This window comes from Anolis carolinensis, chromosome 2, assembly GCF_035594765.1.
Source record: "Anolis carolinensis isolate JA03-04 chromosome 2, rAnoCar3.1.pri, whole genome shotgun sequence".
Lineage (NCBI taxonomy): Eukaryota > Metazoa > Chordata > Lepidosauria > Squamata > Dactyloidae > Anolis > Anolis carolinensis.
In genome coordinates, this window is record NC_085842.1 from 22,806,158 (window position 1) to 22,832,065 (window position 25,908).

The following is a 25,908-nucleotide window of genomic DNA, read 5'->3' on the forward strand; positions in this document are numbered from 1 at the left end:
GGACTCCCAGACTCTTTACCAGTAAAGATGGGCGTAGCGCTTCGCCATCCAGGGTTGGCAACTGGATATCCCCACTGCCCGGTCGGCCCAGCCATAGGATCTCTGTCTTTGCTGGATTCACCCTCAATCTACTGGAACGCAACCATCCAATAATGGCCTCGAGGCACTGATGAAAATTGTCAGGTACAGAATCCGGTTGGCGTTCCATCTTTAACACAAGCTGAGTGTCATCAGCATATTGATAACACTCGAGCCCGAAATCTCGGACCAGCTGAGCAAGTGGTCGCATATAGATGTTAAACAACAGAGGGGAGAGAATGGTCCCCTGAGGAACCCCACAATGTAGAGGGGACCTTTTGGAGACCAGGCCTCCCCTCTCCACTCGCTGTCCACGGTTGTGAAGAAAGGAGGCCAGCCAATTTAAAGTTGTCCCCCTGACTCCAGCAACGGCAAGGCGGTGGGTCAAAAGATTATAATCGACTGTGTCAAATGCTGCAGTGAGGTCCAATAACACGAGCAGCACCGACCCGCCCTGATCAAGCTGGTGATACTTTGGTACTAAATTCACAAATACAGTAATTACTACATAGCATTAATGTGTAATGAACTACTTTTTCTGTCAAATTTGTTGTATAACATGATGTTTTGGTGCTTAATTTGTAAAATCATAACCTATTTTGATGTTTAATAGGCTTTTTATTAATCTCTCCTTGTTATCCAACATATTTGCTTATCCAACGTTCTGCCGGCCCGTTTATGTTGGATAAGTGAGACTCTACTGTAGTTCAATACGCAGTAATGGTATGTAGTAATTACTGTATTTACGAATTTAGCACCAAAATATCACGATGTATTGAAAACATTGACAACAAAAATGCGTTGGATAATCCAGAACGTTGGATAAGCGAGACTCTACTGTAATATATTATCTCTGGGAATCTCCAGGTTCTTCAGCGTGAATCTCAAAGTTCTCCATTGAGATTCTGTGATCGGTTTCTAACAGAAATTGGCAATAGATTCATGCTGGAAGACCTGAGATTCCTAAAAAGGTCTCAAAGACTTTCATGGCCAGAACCACTGGGTTGCTGTGAGTTTTCTGGGCTGTGTGGCTATGTTCCAGAAGCATTCTCTCCTGATGCTTTACCCACATCTATGGCAGGCATCCTCAGAGGTTGTGAGGTCTGTCTGGAAATTAGGCAAGTGGGATTTATTTCTCTGTGGAATAATGTCCAGGGTGGGAGAAATAACTGTCTGTTGGAGGCAAGTGTAAATTTTGCAACTGATCACCTTGATTAGCATTGAATAGTTTTGCAGCTTCAAGGCCTGGCTGATTCCTGCCTGGGGAAATCCCTTGTTGGTAGGTAATTAGTTGGCCCTGATTGTTTCTTGTCTTGAATTCCCCTGTTTTTGAGTGTTGTTCTTTATTTACTGTCCTGATTTTAGAGTTCTTTTTTCATATTGGTAGCTAGATTTTGTTCATTTCCATGGTTTCCTGCTTTCTGTTGAAATTTTTCCCATGCTTGTGGATTCCAGTGGCTTCTCTGTGTAGTTTGACATGGTGATTGTTAGAGTGGTCCAGCATTTCTGTGTTCTCAAATAATATGCTGTGTCCAGGTTGGTTCATCAAGTGCTCTGCTATGGTTGGCTTCTCTAGTTAAATTAGTCTGCAATGCCTTTGTTCTTTCATTCGTGTCTGGGCCATGCTATGTGTGCCCACAGCTGCATGGTATATGGTAAACTCCTGCAAAGGTGAGAGAATCCCTCTTGACCAATTGCCATTCACACTTGCCTCAAACAGACAAGAGTTTTTTCTCCCACCCTGGACATTTCACAGATATATAAACCCCACTTGACTAGTTTCCAAAAGACCTGACAAGCTCTGAGGATATTAGGAATATATTCATAACCTGTTAGGATTATGATACCAATATGGTTAGATATTGGTGCAGAGTAACACAAATACAGAAGTCTAGGGGTTTATGTGAGCAGAGCTGAGAAAAAGCAAAATAGTCAGCCTCCCTTTCCTTTTAAAAGAGTCATGCACATAAAATAAGCATCAGAGACATCAAAAGTAAAATAGTAAAAATATGTTTACTCACAATCTTGTATGACGATGGTCATACAGGTAAAAACATCTTAGTTGCAAAGGAATACAGTTCAGGATACTACATATCTCTTAACAAGAAGTAATATCAGGCAGCATGGCTGGATGAAGAGCCAAAAAGAGGAAGAGGTGAAGAGAGAGAACAAAAGAAAGTCTCTTATTTTATGCCCCGAATTCTAAAGGCATATGTGACTTCCTGTATGTCTCCAGGAAGTATACTCCCATTTCCCACATCACATGCAAAACCCCTAAAATGATGCCATCAACTCTGGAATGCAGCTTTGGCTTCAGGTTACTAAGCAACAAACAAAACTAACTACATAAACCATCCCACATTGAAAATGCATGCATGATTGCTAGATAACCCAACAGAGAATGCCTGTGATAGATGTGGGCAAAATGTCAGGAGAGAATGCTTCTGGAACATGGCCATACAGCCCAGAAAAGTCACAGCAATCCAGTTCCTAAAGAGGTCTTCTCACTTTCATGGGGGACCTGTGCCCTAAACCCAGCAAATAAGGATAGCTGACTATATTGTGCCTTTTACGCCCTTCCCCAATCTATCACTTTCCAGATCTTATTGACTATTTGAGGAACGTAAGTGTAAACTTCCTGACGGCAAGAGCTGTTCAATAGTGCAAGGGTCTGGTGAAGTCTCCTCCTCTGGAGGGTTTTAAGCACAGGCTGGATAATTATCTGTTAGGAATGCTTCAGTTGTGTATTCCTGCATGGCAAAATGAGGTTGGTCTAAGTGGCCCTTGGAGTCTCTTCCAATGCTGCTATTCTACAAAGTTCTGCAGGATTTTAGTTGGGTGTGGAATGATCCTGGCTAAGAAAATCCCACAACTTCTAGAAGCGGCTGAGCCTGTCACTGAACCGTTGTTATTTCAAGGAAGTCCTTAGGATACTGTTGAGTTCTCTCCCTCCATCCTGAACTATTCTTATCTAATCCAGTTCTCCCTGCCCTGCTAGGCTTCCTGCTTCAAGGCTGATTCTTGGATGCGTCTCTGTTTGTTCTTTGGAGCGGCCTGTGGGTTGTTTTTCCACCACCACCACCGTGGCTTTTTCCCAACCACCCAGCTCTGCTCAGGGCTCTGGGATTCTCATCAAGCCTCTGTTTGCATTCCTGCCGTCCACATCAATGTGATAGGCGAAATCCACATTGTGCTTAACAATTCCCTTGGTGGCCTTTGGAAAAATCCAGTGGCATGATGCTCCAGGAATTTATTGGATTGATCTAACCACAGCGCATTAAGGCACCATTTCTGGATATGCTTTTATGTGTGGAAAGGAGATCGAGAAGGATTATAATACTTCTCAACACATTTGAATTTGATTGTGTCTGAATTACAAACAGTACCATTATCCTTGTTTATCAGAAACAGTATTTCTTGGCTGGTGTTCACGGCCGAAGAGAGCCAACATGGAGTTGTGGTTTGAAGGTTTTCCTTTGACTCAGGAGACCAGGGCTTGAATCCATGCTTGATGGCGAAACCCATATAAAATGTTGGAAACAGCAGCCTCCCAAGCCTTTCACTATTTATTTGTTAATGTATATATTTCCTAACCTGTATTCTATGTGTATGTTGATTTGCCAGTTTGATGTGAGAGGGGTTATAGACATGTGATTGTACTGAGCATGTTCAGACTCAAGACTCCATTTTATAGTCAGTCTGCTTTACACCTCAATGGAGCTGGATGCATATTGCTGTTTGGACTTCAGTACAGAAGTATGACTTCAGTGAGTACAACTATACTTAAAGACTATGAACTATTGATTAAGAATTATACTCTGTGTACTCAATACACAGAAACTACATCCTATCTATGACTGAATTTTAATAAGAAATGTGCCTGTATGGTGAATTAATACAATATGTTTGTGAGTAAAGATTATATGTTATTTTTCAAAGAAGACTTTATTTTTTTATCTCTGAGTGCATATTTTAACTAAGAGGTTTCAAGGGAGTGTATATCTTTTGGGCAACTGCAACTGCAATTTCATCTTTAAAGAAATAACCATCGTCTGCTAACCAAATATATTTTTGTCGTGGCATGTCTTTGTCCTTGGCAGTTTTTTTTACGTGTCAGGAGCAACTGGAATTGCTTCTGGAGTGAGAGAATTGGCCGTCTGCAAGGATGTTGCCCAGGGGACGCCCAGATGTTTTGATGTTTTACCATCCTTGTGGGAGGCTTCTCTCATGTCCTTGCATGGAGCTGGAGCTGATAGAGGAAGCTCATCCACGCTCTCCCCGGGTGGGATTTGAACCTGGCAGCCTTCAGGTCAGCAACCCAACCTTCAAGTCACAAGGCTTTTATCCCCTAGGCCACCGGAGGCTCCTTGGCAGTTTAAAGACATGGTTCTTCAGTTTCACAGCTGAGTTACCTGTGTGCCATTATATGCATTCTTATGAATATCACTTCTTCAAAGGGTTGACTTCTAGCAAGGTCATGCTTTTCTTGACTAGTGGTTTTCAAAAGGTGGTCTCCACATGTTCATGGAGATTCACATTCGCCAAATGGATATGACATCATTTTACCTTTTCAATAAGGTTTTGATTGCCATTTATTTCCAAAAGGATATTGACCCAGAGACTGGGTGCAGTTATTTCAAGTATCCTTTTCTCTATGATCAGTACTTTCTCATTTCTCCCAATCTCCTTCTGTATGACTGATTACTTTATTATTAATATTTTTGACATAGCTCTGCGTCATGGGGAGGCCACCGAATGCCGTTTCCCTCCTGCTCTTCCTCTTCTGCCTGGAGACTTCCTGGGAGACTCAGGTTCCCCGTTCTGTCTCCTACCCCTCCAACGCAACTGTCTTTTCCCACGTCTACACCATCAAACTTGCAGGAGATGTGATGGAAGGCGAAGGAGCCACCTCTTTGCCCCAAGAAGCCTTGGGTCCCCCGGGGTCCTCCCATGGAGGCGGCTTGTATGAACACACGCTGGAAGGGCCCGATCAGGAGCACGTGGTTTTCACCCATCGCATCAACCTTCCCCAGCAGTCCTGTGGGTGTGCGCCTGGGACTGAGGACACTCGGGAGCTTCTCAAGCGGTTGCAGGCACTTGAGAATGAAGTGCGAACACTAAGAGACACCTGCCAAGCTGGGAGTGGCTGCTGCCCTGCTACGGCCCCCAGTCAGGCCAGTACAGGTGAGGACCCAGGGCAAGTAGATTTGATTCAAGCAGAGCTTGGAAATAATTATAATTTGTTCCTCCTCATTTGTTAATTTTTCCAACAATGACCATAGATACTGTTTTGCCGAAGGCTTTCACGGCTGGAATCACTGGGTTGCTGTGAGTTTTCTGGACTGTATGGCCATGTTTGAGAAACATTCTCTTCTGAAGTTTCACCCACGTCTATGGCAGGCATCCTCAGAGATTGTGAGGTCTGTTGGAAACTAGGCAAGGATCCCAACAAAGGATTCCCCAAGGCAGGAAGCAGCCGGTCTTTGAAGCTGAAAGGCCATTCAGTGCTAATCAAGCTGGCCAACTGCAACATTCACACTTGCCTCAAACAGACAAGAGTTCTTTCTCCCACCCTGGACATTCCAGATATATAAACCCCACTTGCCTAGTTTTCAGCAGACCTCACAACCTCTGAGGATGTCTGCCATAGATGCAGGTGAAATGTCAGGAGAGGATGCTTCTAAAACATGGCCATACAGCCCAAAAAACACACAGCAACCCAACTACCATATATTTCTGTATAAAATGACCTCATACATAAGTCGAGGTCAGGTTTGTGGGGCCAAAATTGGATTTTTCCATGACTGGTGGATACTAAAATCATGGCAGTTGTAATTTTACAAGGTCTTTAGCCTTTTCTGCCAAATTGTGTTTGTGCTTCTCTAACTACAGCTGCCAAGATTCTATAACATTTTGCCATGGAAAGTAATACAGCATCAAATTTCATTAATATCACGGTGTTGATATGCTTTTAGAAGAAAATTGACATTAAAACGTAGTATAGTAAAGGTAAAGGTTTCCCCTGACGTTAAGTCCAGTTGTGACCAACTCTGGGGGTTGGTGGTCATCTCCATTTCTAGGCTGAAGAGCCAGCATTGTCCATAGACATCTCCAAGGTAATGTGGCTGGCATGACTGCATGGAGAGCCGTTACCTTCCTGCCAGAGCAGTACCTATTGATCTACTCACATTTGCATGCTTTCGAACCCCCATATCCACAGGAGATATGTTTCTGGAATTACTGTGGAAACATAAAAGCACAGATAATATTGAAATGAACAACTTTTGGTGAAAGCCTATAGTAGAGCCACACTGGAGAACCTAAAATGCCTAGAGAGAACACCTCTCTAGCATTTGTGATCAAGCCCCAATGGAATCACCCTGGAGAATATAGAAGATGCCTGTGGATAACATATCCTTTTGAGATATGGTAAATGAAATTGTAAGTACAGAGGTCATACTGTATAAATAGATTATAGATATGGAAAGATAGCTATGTAGATAGTACAATATATGTCCAGGTTAGTTCATCAAGGTTAGTTCATCTGCTATTGCTGACTTCTCTGGTTGGATTAATCTACAGTGCCTTTCATGGTCCTTGATTCGTGTCTGGGCAATGCTGCATTTGGTGGTCTCTACGTAGATTGTTCCACTGCTGCATGGTATATGGTAGACTCCTGCAGAGGTGAGAGAATCCCTCTTGTCCTTTATCATACTAAGAAAATCCAACAAATGTTATGTTCAGCAAAAGACATGAAAAGCACTGCAGACTAACTCAACCAGAGAGGTCAGCCATAGCAGAGCACTTAATGAAACAACCTGGACACAGCATATTACTTGAGAACACAGAAATGCTGGACCACTCTCACAACTACTACATAGTGAAGCCATTGAAATCCACAAGCATGTGGACAATTTCAACAGAAAGAGGAAACCATGAAAATGAACAAAATCTGGCTACCAGTATTAAAAAAAACTCTAAAATCAGGACAGTAAATAAAGAACAACACTCTGAAAACAGATGAATTATAGTCATGAATCAATCAGGGCCAGCTAACACTTCTCAACAAAGGATTCTCCCAGGCAGGAAGCAGACAGACCCCAAAACTGAAAGGCTAGTCTATGCTAATCAAGGTAGCCAATTGCACCATACACACTTGCCTCAAACAGACAAGAGTTCTTTCTCCCACCCTGGACTTTCCACAGATAAATAAACCCCACTTGACTAGTTTCCAACAGATCTCACAACCTCTGAGGAGGCCTGTCATAGATGCAGGCGAAACGTCAGGAGAGAATGCTTCTGGAACATGGCCATACAGCCCGGAAAACTCACAGCAACTGAGTGATTCCGGCCATGAAAGCCTTTGACAACACTTCACTGCTCTTTCTCACCCCATGTTTCCTTTTCATATCTTCCCATAGGCCAGACAGACATACGTACCCTGTGTTCCCACCATGGCTCCTTCGACCTCTCTCGATGCCAATGCGAATGTGAGCCAGGTTGGGGTGGCCCCACCTGTGCCGAACCAGCATGCCCAGGTGGATGTGGTGGCCCACAGCGTGGCAAGTGTGCAAACGGCCGTTGCCAGTGCCGTCCTGGCTACTCGGGCACCAACTGCGAGGAGCCACCTTCGTGCCCAGATGACTGCAATGACCAAGGCCGCTGCGTGGATGGGCGCTGCAGTTGCTTTCCAGGCTATGTTGGCCCTTCCTGCTCCGATCCCGCTTGCCCCCAGGACTGCCAAGGCCATGGGCAGTGTGTGTCAGGACGCTGTGTGTGTAACCCTGGTTACTCGGGCCTGGACTGTGGGACCCGGAGTTGTCCTAGCAATTGTAACCGGCGTGGGGAGTGCCGCAATGGTCGCTGTATTTGCGAGCCGGGCTTTACTGGTCCAGCTTGTGGAACCAAATCTTGCCCCAATGATTGCAACCAGAGAGGACGCTGTTTGAAGGGAGGAGCGTGTGCCTGCCACAAGGGATACACGGGGCCTGACTGTGGACAAGTGGCATGTCCAGAAGACTGCAGTGGTCACGGAGAATGCCAGAATGGAGTGTGTCTGTGTCATGATGGCTATTCTGGAGATGACTGTGCCACAGGTAGGCAAAAACATACGGTTAACATATCTGAATGTACTAGCTGACGTCTCCGGGAATGAATGTTCTTCTTTGGGTCTCTACACACAAGGCAGCTTAAGAGGAGATAATAATGACAACAACAATAATAATAATACTAAATAATAAAATAATAATAATAATAATGATAATACAACAGGAAAAACTCAGCCGCTATCAGGACCTCAAGATTGAACTTCAAAGGCTCTGGCAGAAACCAGTGCAGGTGGTCCCAGTGGTGATGCGTACACTGGGTGCCGTGCCAAAAGATCTCAGCCGGCATTTGGAAACAATAGGCATTGACAAAATTACGATCTGCCAACTGCAAAAGGCCACCCTACTGGGATCTGCACGCATCATCCGAAAATACATCACAGAGTCCTAGACACTTGGGAAGTTTTCGACATGTGTTTTTGTGATACAAAATCCAGCATATCTATCTTGTTTGCTGTGTCATAATAAAATAATACATTATTATTAAATAATAATAATAATAATAATAATAATAATAATAATAATAATAATAAAAATTACGATCTGCCAACTGCAAAAGGCCACCCTACTGGGATCTGCACGCATTATGTGAAAATACATCACACAGTCCTAGACACTTGGGAAGTGTTCGACTTGTGATTTTGTGATACGAAATCCAGCATATCTATCTTATTTGCTGTGTCATAATAAAATAATAAATTATTATTAATAATTAATTAATTAATTAATTAAAATTATGATCTGCCAACTGCAAAAGGCCACCTTTTGGGATCTGCACACATCATCTGAAAATACATCACACAGTCCTAGACACTTGGGAAGTGTTCGACTTGTGATTTTGTGATATGAAATCCAGCATATCTATCTTGTTTGCTGTGTCATATTATGTCTTTGTGTCAATAATAGTATAATAATAATAATAATAATAATAATACACTTTATTTCTCCCCTAGGGGACTCAGAGCAGATTACAGCATTTACATACTTAGGAAACATTCAATGCCTTTACAATCACATGAGACACAAACACAAACAAAGGCAAGGCTTCTTTCATTTCCGGCTTCTGGAGGTGATGCTCATCTCCGGCTCCGGGGAGATGCTTTTTCTCCATTTTCAAGCCAAGGAGCTTGCGTTGTCACCTCTTGGTCATGTGGCCGGCAAGTTTGCTTGGAGCGTCTCGTTGCCTTTTCCTGCTAAAGCAGTACCTATTTATATACCCACATTTGTATGTTTTTGAACTGCTAAGTTGGCAGGAACTAGGACTGACAGAAGGGAGCTTACTCCATTTCATGGATTCAAATTGCCATCCTTCAGGTCAGCAGTTCAGCAGCACAAGGGTTTAACCCATTGCGCCACCACAGCCCCTATGATAATTGGATTTTTAAAATAGTAATAATTTTAACTCAAGCAGGATACAAAATAAATTACACGAATGAGCATTTTAGAAGTATAAAAATACCATAACTAAACACTATGTGCTAGAACTAAACAACTATTTGGGACGGGGGTTATATATTATGCACTACATACTATGTACTACAACTAAACAATTATTGAGTGGGGAAAACCTATAAACTTCTCACTCTCCACCTAATGGTTGTTGTTCCTCACTTTAAACAATAATGGAATTTCAACAAATTCTGGGACTTGTAGTTTTACAAGGTCTTTAGCCTTTTGTGCCAAAGAGTGCTGATGCCAGACCAAACTGGAGCTTGATCATATAATCATGCTACAGAACTTACAAATGCCTAAGGAAGTGTTTTGTCTAAGAATGTCATTTATTAACATGACTCTGTGTTCATATGTCCATATTTTCATATGTCCAGCATGACTATGGAGTTGTGATGTAGAACCTGTTCCTAGGGAGAACATACTTTTCAAATCTGCAAATAATAAAAACTAATAAAAAGTTAAATCTTCAAATGTGGAGGGCCAACCAAAATATTTTTGTGTACTATGGCCGTGTATTTTGATTGGGAGTAGAAAGGGGCGTTGCTGTTCCGTGTCAGATATCCAGATATCTTGGTCGGCCTTCTTCAGATGGGCACCGTGATCATCCTTTTGGGACAACAGAAGCAACAAGCAGATATTGGAAGGTTGTTTTATTGTTCTGTTTTGTCTTCTGTCCTTCCATCTCCTGGCTGAAACAGAGATTCCATCCATTGGTGTCCGTGTGTCCAACCGAGATGAGACATCTTTCCGGCTAGAGTGGAACCGGCCACAGATTCCTGTGGATGCCTATGAGATCCACATGGTACCCAAGGTAACCAGATACTTATTGCAAAGGGCAATGTGATGATGGAAAGGGGATAGAGTGGGGAGGAGGATATCAGTTTTGGAAATGTGTGCATGTGTCCTGATGAAGGTTTGCTTAAAGTGCCTTCCTCTTGACATGTTTTTCCCTTTCACCCTCTGTTCATGCCTCTTCAAAATCCATAGCACTGCTGGTCACAGCTGACCTCCAAGTGCCAGGGCTTCCTATTTCTCAGTGTTTATTTCACATTTTTAAGATTAGTTTTAAATAAACTGCTTTGATGGAGAGTGAATGTTTTTGCTAGGGATGGTAAATAAATCTTCATTGATGAATTAAAAACAAATTAATTATTGGATATTAACAAATAAGAAGGTGGTTCTCATCTGATTCTGGAAGTTAGCAGTATCAGTTCTGGTTAGTACTTAGATGGGAGACCACCAATGAATACCCTGTACCATATGCGTTTACACTCCCTCTAAAGACTCAGGTTTGCAGCTTGGGGGTTCTCCTTGATTCATCGCTGAGCCGGGAACTCCAGGTTTCAGTGGTGGCCAGCGGAGCTTTTGCACAATTAAAACTTGTGTGTCAGCTGTGCTTGAATCTTAGGAAATCAGACTTGGCCACGGTAGTCCACACTCTTGTTATATATCAAATAGACTACTGCAACGTGTTCTACATGGGGCTGCCTTTGAAGACTGTTCAGAAGCTTCAAGTAGTCCAATATGTGGCAGCTAGGTTCCTTACTGGAGTGGCATACAGGGAGAACACAAGCCCCTGTTGCACCAGCTCCAAACACAATTTAAAGTATTGGCTTTAGCCTTTAAATCCCTGAACAGTTCCAGTCCAGCTTACCTACCCAAGCCTATCTCCCTCTATGATCCAGGTCGGAGGTTAAGATCATCCGGGGAGGCCCTGCTCTCAATCCCACCTCCTTTGCAGATGCAGCTGGTGGGGATGAGAGACAGGGCCTTCTCAGTGATGGCCCCTTGGCTATGCAACTCCCTCCCCAGTGACATTAGATCAGCCCCCTTCCTCCTGACCTTTAGGAAGAACGTGAATACATGGATGTAGGACCAAGCCTTTGAATAGTCATATTTAGTGCCATAAGTAATAATGGAATAGTGCAGTTGATGACCGGAATGGCTCCTGGAATATGCCTTTGGATTGTGTGGTTTTAATTAACTAGTTTTATGAATGATATGTTTTTAATTATTGTTTTTGATTTATATAGTTGGTTTTATTTCATGTATCAAATTGTGCCTTTTCTTGTGAGCCGCCCTGAGTCCCTTTCAGGGAGAGAAGGTCGGGATATAAATGAAGTAAATATATAAATACGTTATATTATAAAGGAAGGAATTGGCAAAAGCATTTCTGAATACTCCTTACCTCAGAAAATCCCATAGAATTCAAGGGGTTGCCATACATTGATAGGCAGCTTAAAGGCATGCACATTTACACCCGATATTCACATATTTTATCAAAAAATGTCAAGAACTATGAGTTTTTTTCTTCACCAAGAAAGAAAACCCTGGCACTCTCCTCTAATGGGATTTGCACCAAAACAAATTCCAAACAAAATGTATGGAATTCCCATGGCTGGAACAATACTCAGAAAACAGGGGAATTCCAGGCAGGAAACAATCAGGGCCAGCTAACACCTCCCAACAAAGGATTCCCCAAGCAGGAAGCAGACAGGCTTTGAAGCTGCACGGCTAGTCAATGTTAAGGTGGCCAATTGCAACATTCACATTTGCCTCAAACAGACAAGAGTTCTTTTTCCCTCCCTGGACCTTCCACAGATATTTTTTTTAAAAAAAAAAACACTTGCCTAGTTTCCAACAGACCTCACAACCTCTGAGGATTCCTGCCAGAGATGTGGGCGAAACGTCAGGAGAGAATGCTCCTGGAACATGGCCATACAGCCTGGAAAACTCACAGCAACCCATCTCACTATTTAATCTTTTGAAGATGATGATTGTTTATTTCAATACTTTGTATTACATAAGTTTCCTATAGCTACTCTGAATTCATTTTGCACCCGTCCTCCTCTTCCTCTCAACTTTCAGAAAACTCCCCGAGCAGGTGAATCTGTGCGCTTGTCTGGTACTGAGACCACCTTTGAACGCAGAGGACTGACACCTGGAGAAGAATACACTGTCACCATCCGGGCGGAAAAAGGGCAGCGCTATGGACCTCCTGTCTCCCAGACTGTGCAAACACGTATGTCATTTGAAGCAACAAGTGTGTATGTATATACATGTCCTTCCCTTTCTCTGCTTTGTGATCTCTGCTTTCTTCTTGCTAACCTTCTCAGCATGTCTGTGAAATCCTTTTCCATGTTGATTGGAACACAGTCCAGCATTGACAGAGGATGCATTCAAACCACTAATTACACTATGCAACACAACTTTTGTTCCTGGATTATAAATGTCATTTCCTAATTGGTTCTATCATAGAAACATGGAAAAAGTTTATTAAACTGTAAAAACTTTGTTTTTGTGTGATATCCTGCAGCACATTTTGCTATCATTTTTCAATGAATATCTCATAGAGCAGCGGTTCTCCAACTGTGCTCCTTGAGATGTGTTCAGGAGCTCCTTGAGCACCCCACTTCCTCTAGGCGTTCTGCTATTATTATTATTATTATTATTATTATTATTATTATTATTATTATTATTATTATTACAAAGGCTGGATGGCCATCGGTTGGGGGTGCTTTGATTGTGTTTTTCCTGCATGACAGAAAGGGGTTGGACTGGATGGCCCCAAGGGTCTTTCATTAAAATACTATGAAGTTTATGTTGGTTAAAATTATTCTTTATTTTAAATATTGTATTTTTTATTATTTTGCACTGTGTGAATTAGTTCATACCAACACTCTTGATCTATTTGCCGCTATATACACACACACACACACACACACACACACACACACACACACACACTAGCTGTGCCCGGCCACGCGTTGCTGTGGCGAAGTATGGTGGTATGGGAAATAAAGTATTGAGGAATTGGTGGTAGTTAAGGTAAAGGGTAAAGGTTTTCCCCAGACATTAAGTCCAGTCGTTTCTTACTCTGGAGGTTGGTGCTCATCTCCATTTCTAAGTCGAAGAGCCGGCGTTGTCCGTAGACTCCTCCAAAGTCATGTGGGATGACTGCATGGAGCGGCGTTACCTTCCCGCCGGAGCAGTACCTATTGATGCACTCACATTTGCATGTTTTCGAACTTCTGGGTTGGCAGAAGCTGGGGCTAACAGTGGGGGCTCTCTCCGCTCCCCCAATTCAAACCTGTGGCCTTTCGGTCCAGAAATTCAGCAGCTCAGCGCTTTAACACGCTGCGCCATCAGGGGATATTATTTCCTAAAGGTTGTGAATATACAATATTTCTGATTGGTTTTTTTTGTTTGTTGGAGGCAAGTATGAATGCTGCAATTAGGAAAAATGATTAGCCTGGCTGTTTCCTCCCTGAGTGAATTTTTTGTTGGGAGGTGTTAGCTGGCCCTGATTGTTTCCTGTCTGGAATTCCCTTGTTTTCAGAGTGGTGTTGTTTGCGATATTTTATGTGCTTCTACTGTCTGTGGCCCTGAGAAAACAGAGGGTTTTCCAGACTTTGATGATGAGAATACTTTGTTGGGAGGTGTTAGCTGGCCCTGATTGTTTCCTGTCTGGAATACCCTTGTTTTCAGAGTGATGTTCTTTGCGATATTTTATGTGCTTCTACTGTCTGTGGCCCTGAGAAAACAGGATTTGCCAGACTTTGATGATGGGAATACTTTGTTGGGAGGTGTTAGCTGGCCCTGATTGTTTCCTGTGTGGAATTCCCCTGTTTATTTACTGTCCTGGTTTTAGAGATTATATTGTTCTGCATTATTCTATCCCAGTAATTATTTCATATTAAAGAAGAATCTCACTTATCCAACATTCGCTTATACAATGTTCTGGATTATCCAACGCAGTCTGCCTTTTCATAATCAATGTTTTTGTAGTCAGTGTTTTAAATTCATTGTGATATTTTAGTGGTAAATTTGTAAATACAGTACAGTAGAGTCTCACTTATCCAACATAAACGGGCCGGCAGAACGTTGGATAAGCGAATATGTTGGATAATGAGGAATTAAGGATAACCCTATTAAACATCAAATTAAGTTATGATTTTACAAATTAAGCACCAAAACATCATGTTAGACAACAAATTTGTCAGAAAAAGTAGTTCAGTACACAGTAATGCTATATAGTAATTACTGTATTTATGAATTTAGCACCAAAATATCACGATATATTGAAAGCATTGACTACAAAAATGCATTGGATAATCCAGAACGTTGGATAAGCGAGACTCTACTGTAAATACTACATAGCATTACTGCGCATGGAACTACTTTTTCTGTCAAATTTGTTGTATAATATGATGTTTTGGTGCTTAATTTGTATAACGATTACCTAATTTGATGTTTAATTGGCTTTTCCTGAATCCCTTCTTATTATCCAACATATTCACTTATCCTGCCGGCCTGTTTACGTTGGATAAGTGAGACTCTACTGTATATTTCTAATCTTATATTATCTGCTCAGAACTGGATTATATGAGGCCCCTTCTTCACAGCTGTATAAAATGCACACTGAAGTGGATTATATGGTAGTGCGGAGTCAAGATAATCCAGTGCAAAGCAGATAATATAAGATTATAAATGGGTTATATAGCTGTGTGGAAGGGCCTTGAGTCTACACTGCCATATAATCCAGTGCAAATTAGATAATCTGTGGAAGAAGTCTAAGTGAGGCCTAAATTTGCCTGTCCCCTAACTGAAACCTGGCTGTCCCTTGGTTGCTAGGCAACCAAGTGGGCAGAGATTAGCCCTCTAAACTGGCAGCAATTGGATAAAAACAATTATTGCTCTCCCTCTAATTAGGACTTTATTTTTCTTTTCTTTTTGTTGTATCAACCTTGAGGCGTGGATGATGGGTTGTGTTGTCAAATTTTGAGGTTGGGGGGCCTGTACTTTTGTTGTTTTGTGAATTGCCGTGATGCCATCACTCTTTTATATATATAGATATATATATAATACAGTATTTATTTTCTGTCCTTCTCACCCCGAAGGGGACTCAGGGCGGATCACATTATACACACATAGGGCAAACATTCAATGCCCATAAACACATCAAACAGAGATAGACAGACGCAGAGGCAATTTAACCTTCTCCTGAGGGATGTTCGATTCTGGCCATATGTATGCAAAGCCATCTTATAGCAGCTCAGAGACTAACTGAGAGAAGAAAATTGGTGGCATAAGTTTTTGTAGATGCGGTTCGACACCATTTTAATTGTTATGGTGTAATTCTAGGTTGTGACTTGTTGTACTGCAATATTGTAAATATTGAGAAAATCTCATATATATTTTTAATTGGGAGCCTCCGGTGGCTCAGTGTGGTAAAGTGCTGAGCTGCTGAACTTGCAGACCGAAAGGTCCCAGGTTCAAATCCGGGGAGCAGAGTGATCGCCCGCTGTTAAGCTCCAGCTTCTGCCAACCTAGCAGTTTGAAAACATGCAAATGTGAGAAGATCAATAGGTACCGCTCCGGCGGGAAGGTAACGGCACTCCATGCAATCATGCTGGCCACATGACCTTGGAGGTGTCTACAGACAACGCTGGCTCTTTGGCTTAGAAATGGAGATGAGCACCAACCCCCAGAGTCGGTCACGACTGGACTTAACGTCAGGGGAAACCTTTACCTTTACCTTTCTATTTTTAATTGAAATGTTGGTGAAATAGAGATAAATGGTGGGTTAATTGTCCCACTCTAATCCCCATTTCAACCTCTTCTATCTCTCATTCTCCTATCCAGGTGTGGCTCCTCCCCGTGGCCTACGGTCGTCACAAGTGACAGAAAACTCCATAACTTTGCAGTGGGAACCTCCTGTCTCTCACTGTGAGGGATACGTCCTCAGCTACGTACCTGTGGTTACCACCCGACCTGCCCAAGCCACAAAACGTGTGGAGCTTCCACCAACCCCTGAAATGGTCACCTTGGAAGAACTGGAGAGCAACACCCGGTATCGCATCACTTTGGTCGCTCGCCAGAGCGGTGAGAGCAGCCGAGCCACCACTATCGTCACCAGCACCACTGGTAGGGCACTGGGGCAAACATTGCTCAATAGGCACAATGTTTTTTAAAGATCGCAAACCCAATGAGAGTTGGTGATCCCAAGGTCAATGAGACAATTGATCCAGTTTTTAGTTTGTCCTTTAAAGAAAGTACACAATGTGTTGAAACTATTCAGGACATAGGATATAACACCTTGGAATCCTTTACAATTCAGACTGAAACCCAAGATGGACCCACTGATTCGTAAATGTCAGAGTCACCCTCTGGCACTGCCCAGTTTTGCATTTCATACATTACATTCAGTGGGCTCTTTGGCTATCCATAATGATATGAGGGTATTACAGTTCAATGAGAGGGTGAGGATTTTTCATAGGATTTTCTGTTGTCTTCAGAAAACTACAGATCTCAACATTCTTTATAGTGGGGCATCATAGCAATTTGGATTATATCTATGAGACATGTGGAAAAGTCACAAAATTGCCTTGGAGGCATGTGTAGCAAAATCCCTGCTCTATGGGATTCGACAGTTTAATTTATCCATTATAGATTTTAATTTTTTGGGAATTTCCTTTCCATTATAATTGGGGTTGTTACTGAGCTTTCTGTCATCTATATTTGTTCCATATTTGTAATATATTGCTCAATATTGGCTTTTCAATTACTCTGATTTCCTTTCTTGTTAGATCTTTAAAGAATATATTCCAATTTTTCCTCTAATTCCTCCAAATCCAATTTTAACCAATCTAAATCCTCTTTATTTATCATTCATTCTATAACCAGTCTTAACCTATTTGCTTCATAATAATTCTTTATATTGGGAAGTGCTAATCCTTCCACTTTTTGGGATCTCTACCATAATTTTTATTTAATCTATTTCTTTTACTGCCATTACAATTTTTATTCATCATTTGTTGCCATTTATTCAACTCATCCTCTGTAATTTGCAGTGGTGACATCCTAAATATAAAATTTATCTTTGGAAGAATTTTCATTTTAACTAATGCTATCCTTCCAAGCCAAGATAGATGTACAATATATTTTCATATTCTATTACATTTTTGAACTACTTCCCTTAATGCTACTACATTAACCTCTTCCATTTCTTTCAAGTCCTTGGGTATAATTACTCCCAAATATTTTGATTTACTTTTATTTTTATTCCCTTATTGCCCTGTTTTATAAAATCTTTTCCCTCATTTTTCATATAGGTAAATAACATCATTTCTGATATTTTCCAATTTACTTGTAGCCCCATTATTTTACTAAATATATCTAAATGATCCTTTATCCTGTCTATTTTACCAACCATATTTTTAATAGTTAACAATATGTCATCAGCAAATAAACTCACCTTCTGTTTTGTCTTTTATCCTACCCCTTCTAAATTCTTATCTCTCCTTATGGCATTTGCAAATAATTCTATCACCATAGCAAACAATCTCGGTGATAAAGGACAGCCTTGTTTTATTCCCCTTATCATTTTTATTTCTTTTGTCACTCCATCATTGATTGTTGCTACCACTGATTTTTTTTTTAGTAATATCATTCTATTAATCCTTTAATTTAATTTTTTATAGTTTTGTTCCAAAATATTCACTAATAGTTGAGAACACCAAGGGTGGCATTTCTGCCACATTTGGTGGCCTCCCTGGTCTAAGGATATGTCTCATGTGAAAGAGGAGGTTACTTCTGCTTGCTACCTGTTAATATGGATAGCCCAGGAAGTCATCAAAACATTTCGAAAATGTCAGACACATTACAGAGGGCATTTGGGTGTCAAACATTTCAGTTAGATTGGATTGGATTTTTTGAGGGAGCAGCTATGTTGGAAAAGTGCCACTAACCAAGGTCTCCTTACAGTGAACCATTCCTGTTACAGAGAACACAGTTTGAATGTTTAACCAGGTGCCAGTAAATATTAGTGGAAATGGAGTAGTAATTGTTTACACTGGTTATTTCTTACAGGTCTTCGATCATTATTTCCTCTCCTTTCTATCCAAGATCTTTTCTTTCCCTCTCTTTTTATCCATAGCGGCTTCTGGACTCAAGATGCTGGACTCTCCGCCTCACTCATATCCTATTTGTCCTTTCTGTTTCTTACCCACAGGTCTGTGAAGAGAAGGTATACAGGTTGAGCATCCCTTATCCAGAATTCCAAAATCTGAAATACACCCAATCCAAAATGGTCCACATGGGTAGTTGAGATAGTGACGCCTTTGCTTTCTGATGATTCAGGATACATAAACGCAATGTTCATGCACAGCATTATATTAAATATTGTGTATAAAATTGCCTTCAAGCTTTGTGTATAAGATATACAGGAAATATCAATGAATTCCATATTTAGATTTGAGTCCCATCTCCAAGATAATCATATTATGTACATATATGCAAATACAGATATTCAAAAACCCAAAACACTCCTGGTCCCAAGTATTTTGGATAAGAAATACTCAACCTGTACATTGAAGAGCCAAGAGAGTATTATGTGATGAAGGTTAAGACTAACTCAGTCTTTTTTTAATTACAGTTAATTTAAAAAACCCACAAAGGTGTCAGAGAATGGGATAATGGGAATATATATGCCTTCTTGTTGTGGTGCACACTCTGGTAGTATGAAGGCGACAAGAAAATGGGGGAAAGGATTAAAACCAAGGTCTGCTTCCACACTTACTTCAAATTACTCCTCCACTGTCTGTTTCTTTTCATTCCTCTGATGTAATCACCTCCATTTTTGATCCCACTAGCACCAACTGCAAGGCAACCAGTCCACCAGTATTCAACACCATCCCCTTCTTCCCATTTAAGACCTGGCATTTCTTCTACCCGTCCTGAATCTCCAAATGTAAGACCTGGAACTTCTACCCATCTTGAATTTCCAAATTTAAGACCTGGCACTTCTTCTAACTATCCTGAATCTCCAAATGTAAGACTTGGCACTTCTACCTATCCTGTATCTCCAAATGTGAGACCTGGAACTTCTTCTACTTATCCTCAACCTCCACATGTGAGACCTGACACTTCTTCTACCCATCCTGAATCTCCAAATGTAAGACCTGGCACTTCTACCCGCCCTGACTCTCCAAATGTGAGACCTGACATTTCTTCTACTCGTCCTCAACCTCCAAATGTGAGACCTGACATTTCTTCTACCCGTCCTCAACCTCCAAATGTGAGACCTGACATTTCTTCTACTCGTCCTCAACCTCCAAATGTGAGACCTGACACTTCTTCTACCCATTCTGAACCTCCAAATGTAAGACCTGGCACTTCTACCCATCCTAAACCTCCAAAAGTGAGACCTGACACTTCTTCTACCCACCCTGAACCTCCAAATGTGAGACCTGACATTTCTTCTACTCGTCCTCAACCTCCACATGTGAGACCTGACACTTCTTCTACCCATTCTGAACCTCCAAATGTAAGACCTGGCACTTCTACCCATCTTAAACCTCCAAAAGTGAGACCCGACACTTCTACCCATCCTCAACCTCCAAATGTGAAACCTGACACTTCTTCTACCCATCCTCAACCTCCAAATGTGAAACCTGACACTTCTACTCATCCTCAACCTCCAAATGTAAGGCCTGGCACTTCTTCTATCAGTCCCGAATCTTCAGGTCCACCAGACCACCACACCACCCCAGTGACTAAGGAGGTGTTTTTGAAGAAAATTACCCAGAATATCTCAGCCAAGCTTTCCCCGTACAATGGAACTCTCCTGGAACGTTTGAAGAGTTACCTCCGTGCCACGAACTTCCCTGTCCAGGGCAACCGCACCATAGAAAATGTGGCCAGGGACATCTACATCTACCTCATCCGCTGGAAGCCAAAGGAGTTCCAAGACAGGGTCAGGGAACGCCTGGTGAAAGAGACAAACAGCTCCTTCCCCGCAAGGGAGTTCCCTATAGGGGAAACTGATAGTGTCTACTCAGATGGGTACATCCGTTCGGACCATGCCAAACCATCAGTGATCACCAGCTCTCCAGAAAGTATGGAGTTGCTGCTGGATGGTGTGAGGGGAGTCTCCGAAAATGTCATTATCCGATTCCGAGATATGAGGAGCGGAGAAGGAGGGGAAGTCGTTGTTCCAGGAGATGCTTCCAAAGCGATCATCACTGGGTTGGCTCCGGGTACAACCTACCAGGTGGAAATCCATGGCGTTGTGAAAGGCCACTCATCCAAGTCGTATTCCTTTATAACTGCCACAGGTACCAGGGTTGGTAGGACGTCTGTCTTCTAGAGTGGTTTGTTCTCTCGTTTGTATCAATCACCTGCCTCATCCATGTTGCCAGCAAGTAAAGCCAGTGTTGCATCCAAACGTCACTAGCCATGTACTTTAACCACACACTGCTTTCTTATTCTCCAGGAAGTCGTGAACACCAGTGTGCTAATTATCTCATCCCTTTTAGAAAAAAATGTTGCTGTGTTGCTCACCTGTTTTGTCTTTCACACAGATGTCGGTCTGTGATAGCTTCTTGTTGTCTTCTTCAAGCCAAATAACACAACCACATTCACAGTTTGTTCAATGTGCTGTTTTGCTCCAAGTCACTGTCTGCAGCTTGATGTCCTTGCCTTCAGGTCTTTTCTTTGCAGATCGGAGTCCACTTGATCATTTACATGCTAAATTTCGAGGATTGGAGCAGGAACCTCAAGCTCCTGCTCACAAAAAGAAACTGCATTACAGTCTTTCTGCTAATGCTGCTTGCAAAAACCGGAGAGCTTGAAAAGTTTTTAAAAAGCAATGCTTAAAAATGCTGAAATAGCCCCAAATCCAAAACTATTCATATAGCTGGTTGAGATAGTGGGATCTTCACTTTTTCATCATTCAATCTACACGTGTCAAACATTTTAGTTACTTACCATTATATTTTCAGCTTATAAAATAGCTTTTCCTTACTTGTTATCCAAACGTAGGTAAGGTAGAATTATTATTATTATTATTATTATTATTATTAAACTTTATTTGTACCCCGCTAGCATCTCCCGAAGGACTCGATGCGGCTTACAAAGGCCAAGGCCTCAACACATAATATAACAATACAAAACAAAAAGCAAATTAAAAACAATTAAAACAGTATAAACAACAAGCAATAACAAAACGCTAAAACACAATAGAACACAATAGTGATTAGAATATCCAGTAGAGTCTCACTTATCCAAGACTCGCTTATCCAAGGTTCTGGATTATCCAAGGCATTTTTGTAGTCAATGTTTTCAATATATCATGGTATTTTGGTGTTAAATTCGTAAATACAGTAATTACTACATAGCATTACTGTGTACTGAACTACTTTTTCTGTCAAATTTGTTGTATAACATGATGTTTTGGTGCTTAATTTGTAAAATCATAACCTAATTTGATGTTTAATAGGCTTTTCCTTAATCCCTCCTTATTATCCAAGATATTCGCTTATCCAAGGTTCTGCTGGCCCATTTAGCTTGGATAAGTGAGACTCTACTGTATGTATACACACACGTAAACATCCGAATAATATAAGTCATTGGCCTGTAGTAGAAGAGGCAACAAAATATTGAAACCAAGCATACACTGCAACTGTAAGAATAACATTGAAAATAATTACAATTGCACTGCAAATGAAGGATCATCCTATCTCATATTACAGATGCAGTTTAACTTAATTATATCTTTATTACTCCAAAAATATGTAAGTGCTCGCAGTCAGCCACCCATTTTGCTGGAATTAGGATTAAGGCACAGGACTCTCATGAAAGTGAAAAACCACAAATATAAAATCTGCTATATTTTAAGTCAAATAATATACTTTATTTATATTCCGCTCTATCTCCTCGAGGGGACTCAGAGCGGTTTACAGGTACATATATCGCAAGTATTTAATGCTGTTATAAAACTGACAAAGATCAGTACATAAACAGAGGCAGGCTCCCCTCTTTTTCCCATTTCCGGCATCTGGAGGCTGTGTTTGATTCGGCCATGGGAAGGTGCTATTGCTCCATTCTTCCATGCCGAGGAGCTTGGTCGTTCATTTACGCCTTCCTGATCAGACCGCCAGCATGTTTTTCAGGGGCATCTTTTTCCTCCCCGCTAAAAGCGGTACCTATTTATCTACTCACTTTGCTGTTTTCGAACTGCTAGGTAGGCAGAAGCTATGTTGATGATGGGAGCTCACCCCGCCCACGGCTTAAACTGTTAACCTTCCAGTCAGCAAGATCTTCTATAGCTGGCAGTTAACCCGCTGTTCTATGCCATGGCCCTATTCATAATCAAATCCACAAACGTTAAATCCATCAATGTATACAAGTAATTAGTTGTTCTTATAATTAATCTAACTCATTATTCTTGATTGATTACTTTAAAGCTCTGAGCAATCATAGTTGTAGGTGACAAGCGGCATAAAGACTCTAGTGAACAAATTAAAATAACTATAAAATGCTCAATTGCTTTCTTTAATTTTTATTGTTCTGCTCCTTTTAGAAAGGACAGAAGATATTTATTTATTTATTTATTTACAGTATTTATATTCCGCCCTTCTCACCCCGAAGGGGACTCAGGGCAGATTACAGTGAACATATATATGGCAAACATTCAATGCCATCAGACAAACAACATACAGTATAGACACACACAGAGGCAATTTTAACATTTCCAGCTTCATGAGGTTATGCTCGATTCCAGCCACAGGGGGAGCTGTTGCTTCATCATCCAAGAGTGACACCGAGTGCTGTACTTCCTCATTCCTTTCCACATGCTGCTGGCAGTTTTATGGTGTTGTAAATTAGTTAAATTAGCCTCCTGCATAAAGCGTACCTAAATTTCCTAGTTGACAGATGCAACTGTCTTTCAGGCTACTCAGGTAAACAGCAAGCCAGGCTATTTAATGGTTGGGGGTTTAGCCCGACCCGGGCTTCGAACTCATGACCTCTCAGTCAGTAGTGATTTATTGCAGCTGGTTACTAGCTAGCTGCACCACAGCCAGCTGCGCCACAGCGTTTGCTTCAAAAAATACTTTGTGAAGATTTCTGTTTCCCTATGAAGGATGATATGCAAATAATTTGATAGATAGCATGCTAAATGCCAAGCACTCAATATTTAGATAAAAGCTTCAACAAATGTTTACCATGATGACGTATTAGTTAGAACCAACCCCCCCCCCCAAAAGCAACAATTACATTTCAAAATATTCACCCTTGAATTTGCATTCTGTGTTAACCTTCTATGAAATGTTTGTTTCAGTGACGCTGATTCCTTTTCTGTCACATAAATTTCACCTGCTTTTTTAAAAGCTGCAGTCACGTGTTGGCTCCATCGAGAGCTCCTGGATGCCTTGCATTTAATGCCTCTACTTTTCTTCTAGGAAAAGCCGTGCTTCCAGCTTTTGCCTTCATGTTGCTTCTGTGTGGCCACAATATCTGTTTTTTCTCCATTACTTTTGCAGCAGTGTTGGCTTCTGTTTCACACCCCATCAATCCAGCAGCTCACTTGGCAATCTAACTGTGAATCTTGAAATCAAGTGGAATACAGTGGGCCCTCCACATTTGCTAGGGTTAGGGGCACAGGACTCTTCTGAAAGTGAACAACTAGGCATAAAGAAATTGTTATTCTTACACCCGAGCAAACACCTCGCTAGGAATTTCTAGGTCTTCTAGCATGATTTCATGGTCAACTTCCACTGGAAGCTGACAGTAGAATCACATTGAAAGACACTGAAGCTCCTAGAGAGAGATTCTCTAGAAATCTCTAGGTTCTCCAGGATGATTGGAAGTCAGACTGAAGGACTCTATTACAGTTGTCTCTATTAAAAGATTTGAAATAGGTGTACATTCAGGGCAATGTGATTTAGGAATCATTACTGTCCCTCTAAATAGACTATGTTTATTTCAGTGATGTCATGGGTTACACAATTGAATGGAAATACAGTGAAAGTAAAAAATTGAATCCCACCGCCCCCCGTAAAACCATGGATATGGATCCCAATGTTACATGAGATTTAGGATGGATCTGCACTGCCAGATAATCCAGATTATCAAATAATCCAGATGATCAGATTTGCAGGAGCTCCCAGTGGCGCAGTGGGTTAAACCCTTGTGCTGGCAGGACTGCTGACCGAATGGTCGGTGGTTCAAATCTGGGGAGTGGGGTGAGCTCCCATCTGTCAGCTCCAGCTTCCCATGTGGGGACATGAGAAAAGCCTCCTTGCAGACAGCCAATTCTCTCATACCAGAAGCGACTTGCCTCAACTCACTCCTGACACAGAAAAAAACTCTTGATTTGAACTGCATTAGATGCACTGCCATATCATCCACTTCAAATCAGATAATCTGGATTTTATATGGAAGTATAGTTGGGTCCTTACTGTACTGATCTTGACTTGCCTTAGCAACTCCACATTTTTGGAGCTACACTGCCATATAATCCAGATTATCAAATCAAATAATCTGCATTATCTTCTTTGAACTAGATTATGTAAGTCTACACTGTCATATAATGCAGTTCAGATCAGATAATCTGGTTTTTGTATGGCAGTGTAGTTGGGGCCTTATTGTACTAGGTTATTGCTTTCATGAGATGTAGAGATGTAGAAATACACCCCCTATTTAATAGATCTCTGATATTATGTCTGCAGATACCATGGATATAATAAAGAGTCTACACACAATGTGAGGAAGAAACATGGAAAATAAACAAATATTCAAGGCTAATATTAATGCCAAGGTCATCCTATATTAAGTAGTGTTAGGGGGATTATAAAATTTGATCCTTCAAAATTCAGAATGAAAGTGTTGCCATATTCTGAATGTGTGCAATACATCATTGCCTTTTTAGCACAGTGAAATGTGTCAGGTCATACAGTCTTCCATCTCAGCCCATGCTAGTAGTCAAGAGACTTTGCTTTGATCCAAGTATGGAAGAGATGCCGGGTGGGTGAAAATGGTGACTGAGGGTTTGAGGCCTCTGGAAAGGGGATTTTGGTTCTCTGATTCCACATCTATCTTCCTTCAGCTCCGGCTTCACCAACCCCTGCCAAGGCCCAGCCTGTCCTGAGCACCACCCGAAGCCCAGTCGTGTCCCTGACGGACCTCACGGTGACAGAGGTCTCTCCAAGCAGTCTCCATGTTACGTGGTCAGCCCCACCCAATTCCTTCCGGGGCTTTTCTTTCCAGTATAGGGATCCCAAATCCAATGCCACACCTGGCGAAATCAGACTACCGGGGACAGAGAGAAGTGTCAACGTGACGGGCTTGAGCCCTAGAACTGACTACGAACTGCAGTTATATGGAGAGAAACCCAACGGGCTTTATGAGGGTCCAATAACATCAAAGGCATCAACAGGTACCTCGTTCATCCCTGTTGTCATTAATTATCATTTTCTTTTTCCTTTATAGA

General features: G+C 41.5%; 1 protein-coding gene across 9 annotated transcripts in view; it reads left to right on the top strand.

Annotated features, from left to right (window-relative positions):
* Window positions 1-25,908, top strand: part of tnxb (tenascin XB) — a 155,015-nt gene that overhangs the window by 44,765 nt on the left and 84,342 nt on the right. For 8 of the 9 annotated variants that reach the window (XM_062973574.1, XM_062973569.1, XM_062973565.1 and 5 more), the window contains exons 2-8: window positions 4,809-5,262; window positions 7,500-8,174; window positions 10,334-10,446; window positions 12,504-12,657; window positions 16,281-16,562; window positions 19,289-20,752; window positions 25,525-25,854. In XM_062973574.1, coding sequence (XP_062829644.1) covers window positions 4,818-5,262; window positions 7,500-8,174; window positions 10,334-10,446; window positions 12,504-12,657; window positions 16,281-16,562; window positions 19,289-20,752; window positions 25,525-25,854 — 3,463 coding nt within the window. In that variant the 5' untranslated portion in view covers window positions 4,809-4,817. The remainder of the gene's footprint in view (window positions 1-4,808; window positions 5,263-7,499; window positions 8,175-10,333; window positions 10,447-12,503; window positions 12,658-16,280; window positions 16,563-19,288; window positions 20,753-25,524; window positions 25,855-25,908) is intronic. The other variant, XM_062973570.1, reaches the window with a different exon arrangement.